This window comes from Thamnophis elegans, chromosome Z, assembly GCF_009769535.1.
Source record: "Thamnophis elegans isolate rThaEle1 chromosome Z, rThaEle1.pri, whole genome shotgun sequence".
Classification (NCBI taxonomy): Eukaryota; Metazoa; Chordata; class Lepidosauria; order Squamata; family Colubridae; genus Thamnophis; species Thamnophis elegans.
This window is the reverse complement of record NC_045558.1, coordinates 18,535,904-18,548,521: the sequence shown is the minus strand read 5'-3', so window position 1 is coordinate 18,548,521 and position 12,618 is coordinate 18,535,904. Positions and strand designations below refer to the sequence as shown.

The following is a 12,618-nucleotide window of genomic DNA, read 5'->3' as shown; positions in this document are numbered from 1 at the left end:
TCCAGGTCATCTTGGACCACTCCACAAACTATCTTCAATCAATTGTCCCTCCAGCCATCTAAAATGTGGGCTACTTAAACTCTACATTTTCTGCAGCCAGGGAGCAGCCAGGCAAGATGTTAATCAAAGGGTAAGAATCTCTTGCCGAGCTTTAAAATGGATTTTGCACATAAAGCAATTTGTAATCTCACTGGAAATTTCAGATGGCAATTTGATCACTTAACACAGCTTTACTCTATGAATGTTTCATGAGCAGCCATTCAGCAGTCACTACAAAAATGAGCCTTTTGTTTTCACTGCCACTTCCTCAAAACACACATTCAGCCGTCTCTTCTTTTCCAAGGTCAGGCTGGTAAGATGACATGCCCATAATTTCCTCTTACATAGGTGAGCCAAGCTGATCTGAAGAAGGTAAATAACAATGGCTCAATTGCAAAGATGTCTGATCTAAAAAATGTTACCACTCTGCATTATACTACGATGAGTGTCATCTCAGCATCCAAGAGAGCATTTAAAAAAAAGAGAGATAGCATGTTATGCAGGGAGGAAAAAATGCTGGCTGAATATTAAGAAATGATAAGGCCAGTGAAAAATATCAGCTTCTAAGTTACCGAACATAGGATGTCAAAAGCAGTCACAATCATTCCTGTATGGGAATGCTTTTCAACCCCAGCAACTTCAAGATGCATGGACTTTCAATTCCCCATATCCCAGCTAAGCTGTGACAGATTTTAAAGCAGAGAAAAATAATATTGATAGACCTGTCTTTCTACTAATAACGCTTATGAAACAAATACAGATAAACAGGTGCCAACAAAACACTACCAAATGATTTATTTTATATATGGTTACAAATCAAGTCAGCCAGTCTACTCCAGGCATACAAGGCAAGAGAGGGGGGAAAATATTATTATTTTCATTCAGTTTAAAAAGTCTTAAGGCTATTCAGATTTTCATCTAGATACACAGCATCGAAGGCATCGAATTATTTGTTAAATAATCTGGTTAAAAACTAGGAAATATATTAAATATAAAAGATGCAACATAGATTTTAATATAGCATTTTAAACATATTAGCAGCAGAATAAATAGGGGGGAAAAGATTTGCTGAATTGTTTTTCAATAAATGGGAATTCTGGGACAATTCAACACAACATTGCAACCTTCATAAATGTGAGTCAGTTGTTAAGCATCCAAATATAAATCATGTGACCATTGGGATGCAATGGTCATAAGTGTGAAAAATGGGCGTAAGTCACTTTTTTCAGTGTTGTTGCAACTTCAAACAGTTGCTAAGTGAGCTATTGTAAATCAAGGACTACCTGAATTTAATCTGCTTAGAAACGTCTTCAGGCCTTTCTGCTGGATCGCCAGAAACAGCGGAAGAGGAATAAAACTGAAGTTTTGAAAACTTCAAAAATAAGAACCCAAACAATCCTCCTGCCCAGAAATCTCTCTCACCTTTATTTGGGTGATATCAACATGGCATTGGCCGGCCTGCTGTGACCCTTGTCTACCAAAACTAAATATCACCTCTGCTCTAGAATAAACATTACCTTCAGTTCTTCAAATGTCTAAACAGAAGCTCTCCATCATTCGTAATTCATCAACTTATTGTGGTCCAAGGTCTCAGGACAGATGATTCCGCCACTGTTTGGTGTAAGGGGTTGGTGACATTAGATGGGAAACTTGTGGGCTGTGGAAGGTGCCAGATCAACAAAACACCTTCTAAGCACAATTGTTGAGAATCTCTAGCAGCATTCTTTTAAAATATTGGTTGGTTTATTTCAGTGCCACCAACATAATGCAACTTGTAGGGAGGAATTCCCCACACTCTTCCCCAAATCTCACCAGGCAAGCTCTCCTAACCTTGGTCAGTCTGAGACCTGATTCCACTACCATAGCCTCAACCTCCTCTTAAACATTCAGTTTATTCCCTGTTGATCTAAAAACCATTTGTTCCTGCTTCTTTAAACATGACTGTGCAACCTGTCTATGCAACAAGACAAGTTACAAGTTGGACTGTGCAGCTCTTAACTTGTAAATAAGAAAATATGAAAGCATATTCTGCTTTTTTAATGTCACCTTTAATAAACAATAATTTAAGAACTTGTTAATATTATGGATAATACATTATTAGGAATGCTACAGTCAATTTGGAAGAGGCGGGCCCATGCACAATACTATCCCTTTCCCACCCAACAACAGTCCGCAGAGCCAGAAGGATTGGAAATTCACTGCTTTAGCCAATTTGTAAAAAAGAAAAAATGCATGCTATTAAATACCTTGCTTGAGAGATCTCCAAGACAGAGTATACAAATCCAAAGTAACTGAAGATTCTTAAAGTTTAATAAAGCACAATTAAAAGCATTCATGACAAGGGAATGACCAAAATATTAGAAGTCAGTAGGCGTAGAAAGGTTGCAGCTGGCAAACATGACAGTCAGAGGCCTTCTGAGGAAACAAGAAACCAGCCTGAATTTCTAGTTCGTTGCTATCTGGTAGCAATCAATACGAATATAAACTGTGTGCCTTGCACATCTGACTAACAACCCAAGATTTTGTGACAGAGCTTTGCCTTTACAAGGGAGAAAACAGAAGGATGAAACTGGTGAGCATCAATTACCTGACAGGTTTCTGGGCTACTAATGCAAATGCTGCTATTTTAAGCTGAGGCACTCAAAAATTATGATCAATAAGCCACTGATATTAAATACTCATACATATTTTCACTAGTCAAATGTCCTTTTGAAATCTGGTGTTTCTAAAGGTTCATGTCTTCAGAAGGAATTGGGATGAGGCGTGATAGGAGCAAATTAATGCAGTTAACTTCCTTTCCGGATAATCTATAAAAAGATTCCCTCCTACAAGAACTTTAATCTATCATTAAAGTGTATACTACTTGGAGTCAACAAAGTTAAATCTATCTCACTGCGTTAAAGATTGATCACACGAATCCTAGCATCCAAATCTACTCCCAATATTTCTTTTCTCAACCATTACATCGGGGTGAAGTAAGAGATGATGGGAACATGATAGTTTTTCATAACCAAACGTATTCTCAGTCTTCCTTAGAGGGCAGAATTCCCACCATTCTTTGAAAGAAGCAACCCAGGAACACTATTTATTGGGTAGGAACATATTGTGGTGAAAGGTAAAAAGATTCCAGAGAATATGTTATGTTATGTTATAACATAATATGTTATCATATTAGTATTACCTAATCTGATGATTCCAGAATGTCTACTACCAGAATTTCCAATTGGCATGAAATTTATGAAAAGTATCAAGTCAACGAAGCTCTTTGAGTTATTATTGTGAAAAGAAATCTTAAGAGAAGATCTTATCCTACATATCCTACACATGGTGACCAACGCAAGGCTACAGTATATCTGTCCTTTAACAATGTCTGGAGGCCATAGGATTTCAGCAGATTTTCACTAAACCCTGGCAAGACCGAGTAGCTTTGGATGCATGGAGCCTCAGGATCATCCTCAATTCGGAATGGGATTGCACTCGAAAAGCAGAAGGCGGGCATAACTAGGAGAGCTTTTGTACATCTCTGGTTTGTGCACCAAAAGCAACCTTTCTTGGATCATAGTCTCTATGCACTCAGTTACTCAAGATCTGGTCATCTCTCTTCTCGACTATTGCAATGTGCTCAATGGGACTATCCATTTGGAAGCTTCAGCCAGTGTAAAGCACAGCAGAAAGTACAATCTTTTGGCCCCCCTAGGATAGCCAACATTACACCTTTGCTTCATTGGTTACTGGTTGGTTTCCAAATTCAGTTCAAGGAGTTGGCTATGACCTTTAAAGCCCTTAATGGCATGGGTCCAGGCTACCCGATGAACATCTTGTCCCACTAGAACAAGCCTGTTCTACTCCTGCCTACTATGGATCCCATCAGTCAAAGAATTCTGACTATTAGGTTCCTGAAGAAGATCCTTCTCTTCTGCAACACCCACCCTTTGGAGCATCCTGCTGCCTAGGCTAAGATCTGCCCCCACCCTTCTATCCTTCTGCAAGAGCTTGAAGATCTGGCTCTACTGGTTAGCCTGGGGACCAGATGGGGGAAATCCATGTTGGAAGTGGTTGCTGGATTGAGACTCCACATACACCCCTTGCTCTCTGCTCTCCACCCATCTATCTTTTTGTTATCATATTGGTGTTTTCTCTCTTTGTTTTCTTTTTCATTGTTTATTCTATTGCTCTATTATTTTATTTCTGTTTACACTCTTCATTTCTTCCTTTTTATTGTTATAAGCTGTCTAGAATAGTCCCACAGTGAACTAGGAAAGCAAATAAATTTAACAAATAATAAAATAATAATAACTGCTTAATATTTCTTAAAATATATAATATTATAAAAAGTTTTATACGTTTGTACAATTTAATATGCTAATTTCCTGAATAATCTTCTACATGAACATGGTTACTTTTTTATAATCAGAATGCTTCAAGCTACAGTCTTTAAATTAAATCCGCTATGTCAAAATACATGTGAAAGACAATCAAAATGTTTTGTCAAGATTTTCCCTTCTATCAAGATAATGTATATTTGGAGTTGAATATTTAATGTAGCTGTAGAAATATTAATCATACAATGCAGTGAAAGTTTTAGAGGCATCCTTCAAGTTTAACAAAGTACATATTTCCGAAGAACAGTTTTATAGTTCTCTCTTGAGAATTTGGCTTAGAGTAGTAGAACTTCTAAATGTTTGTCTCACATTGTTAATTCATTTTGTTCCTTCAGATTATTTATAACTTTAATTAGAACAAGCATCATAGTTAAAAAAAATATTACTATCAACTGATCTCTTTGTCAATTCCAAGTTATTTGTTTCAAAAGTTATAATGTTCTTTTTCCCCAATTCTTTTATTTATCTGGAAAAAGGTTATTACTCAAGTTATTTGTAAAATGAGAGAAGCGTGATAAATTTGCTGAATATAAAATAAATTGTAAACACAGTTTCTACTCAGTTGGACTGTCTTAAATTCAATGTTATCTTTTTTTTAAGTAAAGTAGTCCAGTTCTTCATACATTTTAGCATCAATAATTTCTCACTGTTCACAAACAAGAAATAGTCTTCTTTGAAGTATTAATACTTACTCTGTCTCTGTCATCAACCACATCACGGAGAATGTCATCGCTATCTAGGATTCCACCATCACTGTGTTCTAGACGATGTACCTGTATCCAGTAGTTTGGATCCTGCATACACAAAAAGAAAACCATTAGATATCACTAAATATCTATGACTTATGAATCAATAGCTGTTGCTTATTTGACGGTGCTCCCCCACAATGAGTTTTCATGCCTTCCAAGTAAAATTACCTTCTATAAATCAGTTGCATCAATAGCAATAGCAATAGCAATAGCATTTAGACTTATATACCCCTTCGAAGTCAGCATACTGCCCCCACCAATCTGGATTCTCATTTTATTGACCTTGGAAGGATGGAAGGCTGAATCAACCTTGAGCCTGGTGGGATTTGAACTGCCAAATTGCAGTACTGCACTCTAACCACTGTGCCACCACAGCATTATTCAATGAGGACCTTTGGTGACACAATGGTTTAGAATGCAGTATTGCAGACTAGCTCACTGCTCGCTGCCAGCAGTTCAATCTTGACCTGAGTCGAGGTTGACTCAGCCTTTTATCCTTCCAAGGTCAGTAAAATGAGAATCCAGATTGTTGGGGGCAATATGCTGACATTTATAAACTGCTTAGAGAGTGTTGTAAAACACTATGAAGCAGTATATAAGTCTAAGTGCTATTTCAGTTGCTACCTATGTCAGCACCATATATACATTGGTGGTAGTGCATCCTCAAAGTTTCCAAGTGATCCCATCACAGTGACCATTTAAAAGTGAATGTGTGTAACCTGAAACCAGCGGAAAATATTTACTCCCATATTCCTAAACAGCATATCTTTCAGGAGCCAAGCTTGGATTAGGATTGTTGTATTTCATTGCAAGGTTCTGAAGAACTGGAAGGGGAAAATACCCTCTTAACAATAGAAAATTCTCTCTAGCATTAAAAGGAAACTAAGGTTAAAAGGAATATTTTTAAAAAAGAAAAAAAAAAATGCAACACATAATCAAGTTTACAAGACATTCTACATAACTATGTTAGTGAATATTTGACGTATTTCATTATAATCCATATATCAACGAACGATGTGTTAACGTTGCAAACAATGTAAATTATGGAAACCACTGAATAGTTGGACTTATATTTTTATCATTCTAATGTAGCAGGACAAGTTCCAAGTTTTTCTACCTACTAACAGGTCTTAGGAAAATTTGTTTAGATGTCTATCTAAAGACGAAGAAAAAAGCTTCTTCGTTTAGATGTCTATTTTTACCTAAGTCTACAGTATTTTAAAAATCAGAATATTAAACCTTGCCTCAAAGTTGATTCAATACATGCAAAGACTTTCTCCCTAAAGAGGACCTTATATATAAAAATGTGTGTAAATAGCAGTAGCGCTTAGACTTATATACCACTTCACAGTGCTTTTACACCCCTCCCTAAGCAGTTTATAGAGTCAGCCTATTGCCCCCAACAATCATTTTAACAACCTCAGAAGGCTGAGTCAACCTTGAGCCTGGTGAAATTTGATCTGCCAAACTGCTGGCAGCTGGTAATCAGCAGAAGTAGCCTGCAGCCCTGCATTCTAACCACTGTGCCATTGTGGCTCTTTTTTTAAAAAAAAAAAAAGAGGGGAAAAAAGAAGCATTAATCCTATGATGAACTACCCAAACTTTTTCTATAATGCAGTGGAGTCCAGGAAAACCAATAGGGTTTAATTTTTTCCATGAATAAGATATATTAAGATCTACTAACATTTTTAAAATCTCAGATATCGCCATCTGAGCAGTCATGTCCCAATGGGATTGGCCTACCTTATCCCAATCGCTTCAACAAGAGAGACCTACTATGGATCCCATCTATCAAAGAATGTTGACTGGCAGGATCCAGGAGAAGAGCCCTTTTCTGCTAGGAATATCCCCAACCTTTAGAATATTCTCCCATAGGAAGGGAGATCATCCCCCACTCTTTTGGCCCTCTGGAAGAACCTTCAAACCTGGATCAGGACCCCAATGGGAGTGACAGTGTAGAAAGAAAACCCTTATTCTAATCTTCATTCAATACACTCTCTTAGCTTTATTTATCTTTACATTATCTTTTTATCACTTTGTAAGCCACCCAGAGTTGTTTCAACAGTGAGAAGGATGGCATATAAAAAAAAATGCATGGATGTCAAACTAACATCATCATCATGTTGTTGTCACATGACGTACCGTGACTTTTTCTTCCTTTGCTAAAACAAAGGTGGTCATGGCCAGCATGTGACGCACCTGGCCCGTGAGTTTGACACCCCTGTTGTAATGGAACACTGTGCATGAAAATGACTTGTTCATAAGTCAGGTGAGTAGGCTACCTATGTAACTCAACAGTAGCTTGTCATCCCGTGTGTGCATAACCCGCTATAAAAGAAAATCTGGCTGAACTTGCCATCAAAACTCCCTGGGCTGTAGTCAGGCGTCAGATGTTTGACGGTGATAGAGACTAACAGGAGCCCAGAACGGATGACTGAAACCAAGCAGCAGCAAGACATCAGTAACCATGCATCAAAAGGATGAGCTTAGTTAGGAATGCCAGTTCAAAATTAATTACGGGCATGGAAAAATAGAGGTTGTAATAGTTTTCTCTAGCCAAAAGTATCAAAATAAGAGAGGGGGGAAAATGCCTTCCCCTTCTTGAACTTGACTTACAGTTCATTATTGCTGAAATTTGTTTTCTTCCTTTAACCAAATGAATCCATTTGTAAACTTTGACATAGATAGAACAGATGGTATGAAGCCAAGGGCATTGTGAGATTGGAGCAAATAAGCAACTAACACATTCTTCAACAGTTAATCACAAACTAGTTATACTTCGAGCCAATAGCAGAGCGTGTTTGACAAAGATTTGGTTGGCTATAATAGCTGTGTGTTTTTTTAAAATACACGTGAACCTTTTGAAGTTCTCAGGTTAACTGAAGAGACCTAATCTTCGAGGATATGAATTCAGGAATGTTCACAGAGAAGTTCAAAAAGAAACAACTAATGTAAAGCCACAATTTCCTCGTAACACAGTTTATCATAGTTGTCTTCCTGTTTAGAAACAGCATTATACCCATGATAAACTACTATGGCATGTATGATAGCAGTATATCAAACTAAAAATAAACATTATTATTTAAAGAGTTTATAAAGAATTAGCAATTGTTACCTTTTATTATTCTGTTTTAAACACAATCTAGGCATAAACTTGATAAAATTCATCAATGATATGAGTTCAGTTTTTGGATAACAGAATTTGAGCTCAAGAACATTCAAATTTCTTCCACTGCAAACTTTATAAAATCTAACGTCCACAGTCTTTTAACCATTTTAGTGGTCCAAGAGACAACAATATTTCAATGAATCAACTACATTTTTAAACCCTAAGAAATGTTTACAGAGATGGCCCACTGATTCGCCAGAATTGGATGTTCTAGGTCCATGATGGCGAACCTATAGCACACACGCAACAGGTGGCAAGCAGCACCCTTTCTGTGGGCTGAGGCGTCACCCCGGTTCAGCTGTGCCACGCATCCTGCTGGCAAACTGGTCATCGGGTATCTGCCATGCATGTGAGGGGGCAGACCATATGAATGGGGTACATGCACAGGGGCCACGGACAAATTGCATTTTAGGGGTGCATGCACGCACGCTTTGGACATTTGGTCAAAGAAAAGGTTAGCTATCACTGTTTTAGGTCTTCACTCCCTAATTTAGGTATATAGTAAAAGCTTTCATCTTCTATTTTCCCATAAAATTCAATTGTTGATTTTCGTGGAAAATTACAACCACCTCATAGGCTGCTAGACTATCTGGCCCATGGTGTAAGTTTCAATAGTATATATAACTAAACAAATATTGTATTGAGTCATATTCAGCATACTGTACAATTTCTAAAATGTTTTTATAACCATTAGAAATCAAATGTGTTACATATGTGTTGATTTGTTTGGCCCAATATTCAAACTAAAAATCTACCCTACTATTTTGTAATTTGAATCAATTGAGGCTATATGCCTGGCACTCTTCAAAGTTGAAAATGAAGAACCATTTTAGATATACCTGGACCTTAAAACCTGGCACAATTTTAGATATATTACATGCTTACATTCCAAGTAGACCAAAGTCATAAAAAGTCTCATTCCAAAATGTATCTTATTCCAAAATATATAGATATTAAGATATTAAAATAAACATATAAAATCTTGATAGAATTAAGATTAATCGTAACATTAAATGATCCCCAAAAGATTTTAACTTTGTTATACCTAATGAAATTACAGGTATACATTCAGACATATAAGGTGCCATATTTTGAAAAAAATATAAACCCGAGTATTTTAAAGAATCTAAGAAAATTGGCAATCCTAATCCTATAGAGTAATCTAGAGGTAGAGTAGGTTCCAAAATCAACAAATAAGATTTGTTCCAGCTAATGGTATAATCAGAGTATAAACTGTATTTCTGTTATGAGTTTCAACCATTTTGGGTTTTGACATTAGCCATAACTTTAATAATGTATATAAGAACAATTAATATTCAATGCTGGGTGCCAATGTACAATATCTTGAGACAATCTGATGTACAAAATAAGGGTGTGAGACTCAAATTGAAATTAGGGGAAATCCTTGTTGAGTGCCATGATATAACTTGATAGGTTGAGAAACAAATCAGTTTTTAATAAATGCAGCCACTAGGTGGCGATACTAAATTGTAATACTGTACACCGAACAAAGGACAATGAAAACCTTACTAGAATACATTATACATTTGAATCATAGCAAAGGCCTTTTCAGAATGTAACTAGATTAACAGCTAATTCCAATTTATTTGATGTAATATCCCTGCTATCAATCATCACATAAATATTGTCATATACTTGTTTTATTTTTTTATCAACCTAGATTGATGTGGATGAATTATAGATAATATAATCCTTTGCAATCTCATGGTTAATGTTTCAGGCAATATTTTACTGTCTACATTAAGCAAATATATTGATCTTTACTTTGCACATCTTACAGCATCTTTCTCAAGTCTTAATATAACTGTAATATAATCCTCATAAAACAATAAAGGAAATGCAGAAATATTAAGTGATTTATTACAGACTTCCAACCTCTAAAAATGCTTTTGGAGGGGAGCAGTGTTTATTATATTTTAATCAGTATAGCATATTTAGTTCTTCACTGTATGATCACAAGATTTTCCCAACTCTGGTGCTGCAGAATTTCTTTCTTTTTATTAATGTCATTATTAAAACATATGATAAAATATGCACACAGTGACAAGTGCAAATGCCCATAAGATTTGTTTTCACTGAAATGAATTATGTGGGAGAGTAAGCTGGGATTCAGGGAAAGAGATCCCAATCCAGTGTTTCTCAACCTTGGCCACTTGAAGATGTCCGGACTTCAACTCCTAGAATTCCCCAGCCAGCGAATTCGCTGGCTGGGGAATTCTAGGAGTTGAAGCCCGGACATCTTCAAGTGGCCAAGGTTGAGAAACGCTGTCCTAATCTTTTGTTATTCTTCCCACAGCACTTTCACCCCACAGCATCCCCCCCCCTCCCAAAGTGCAGGGTCTACCTTTGGGTGGATCAATAAAAAGTTCATCTCTTGTTCATCTATTGATTGCAACAGGAATTGACCGACTGGCTTGTCACATGAGCCTGACTTTGTGAGCTGGGAGAGAGGGACTGGCCCAAAGTCACCCAGCCAGCTTTCATGCCGAAAGTGGAGCTAGAATTCAGAGTCCCCTGATGACTGGCTCAAAAGTAAGGCAGATTTCATGCCTACTGTAGGACTAGAACTCAGTCTCTTAGTGATTGGCCCAAAAGTACATGGCATTTTGTTCTTATATGTGACAATGGCAGAAAAATTGCATGCGGGACTAGAATCTAGAATGTCCTGGTAATTGGCTCAAATCACCCAATCAGCTTTCATGCTTAAAGTGGGACTAGAATTTGGAGTCTCCTGGTGGATTGGCCAAATGTCATCCAGCCAGCTTTCATGCCTAATGCCTAACGGGGGACTAGAACTCACAGTCTCCTGGTGATTGGCTCAAAAATCACCCAATCAGCTTTCATACCTAAAGTGATACTAGAACTAAGAGTCTCCTGGAGATTGGCCCAAAGTGCATGGCAGTTTGTTCTTAAATATGACAGTGGCAGCCAGATTTCATGCTTAAAGTGGGACTAGAATTCACAGTCTCCTGGTTTTTAGCCGGCTTACCACTCAACCAAATTGTCTTTCAAATTGCAACATATTCCCTTGTTGCGTTTCTTTCACCTGAGCATCTTACATTAGGAATCATTCAGTTACTAAAACATATATTCAATATCCAAACATATATCCAAAACACTTTTTTCTCTACCTAAATTCCCTTAAGATTAACTTGCTATTGAAACTATCTTTTTGATACACTCCTTCTCTTCCCAATCTCCCTCTCCCTCCCTCCCTCCCTCCCTCTCTCTCTCTCTCTCTCTCTCTCTCTGTGTGTGTGTCTGTGTACATGTGAGATATTTAATGTACTATGTGATCTACGTAGTATATGTACATATTATTCCCTCCCAATCACTTCACCATTGGTGGCAGAGCCCAAAAGAAAACAAATAGAATAAGAAAGCATTTATGCTCATAAAGAAAACAGATTATAAAACCAAGTTATCATTCTTCAATCTTATAAGTTGGAACTCCCTTGCTCTGCACCCTCCTCGTGCTTAGCTTGTATAAAAGTTAAAATTTATAAGAGCCTTACCAAATTAACTTAGGGGTTTAAAAAAAACATTGGAAAGTAGAATCTGAGAAGGCAAAATAATGATTGATTAAACACAGGGGCCCATAAATATCCAACTTTGCTCATATTAGTTTTGTGCAGGTTCTGAAAATTATCTGGAAGAAGTGCTCCGGATCTGGTATGCTTTAAAAAGTTAACCCCTTAAAGCAGCCTTCCATAGAGACTTGGGAAGAACATGGCTACTTTAATTCGCAACCAAGAGGTTGAGAAGTACTTGTAAAAACATTCAAGTACTTCTTCTGAATCAGTTTTGAAGCATGTAGGTAATACTCAACTTAAAACCACAATTGAGACCAAAATTATCATTGCTAAGACTATTGTTAAGTGAATTGCACCCAATTCTATCTTTTTTGCCATTGATCAAGTGATCTAGTTTCCCCTCCCCACATTCAATCTCCTTGTTGGCTTGGGAAGCTCACAAATGGTGGCCACATGGATTCTGCAACCATTGGATTCCGCAACCATTATACCCATCGGTTGCCAATCACTTAAATCTGGTCACATGCCCATGAAGATGCTGTAATGGTCATAAGTGTGACAACTGGCCCTAAGTCACTTTTTTCAATGTCACTGTAATATTGAATGGTCTCTAAATGAAGTCAAGAACTTCTTGTACACAGACCTTGTATACATTAGATGCAAAAAGGCTATAGTAAAGGTTCCCCTCACATATATGTGCTAGTCATTCCCAACTCTAGGGGGCG

The 12,618-nt window shown here is 37.2% G+C and overlaps 1 protein-coding gene across 1 annotated transcript in view; it reads right to left on the bottom strand.

The window, feature by feature from the left end:
• Window positions 1–12,618, bottom strand: part of PARD3 (par-3 family cell polarity regulator) — a 492,108-nt gene that overhangs the window by 371,267 nt on the left and 108,223 nt on the right. Inside the window, exon 2 of the mRNA XM_032237658.1 lies at window positions 5,114–5,215. Within this exon, the coding sequence (XP_032093549.1) occupies window positions 5,114–5,215 (102 nt within the window). The remainder of the gene's footprint in view (window positions 1–5,113; window positions 5,216–12,618) is intronic.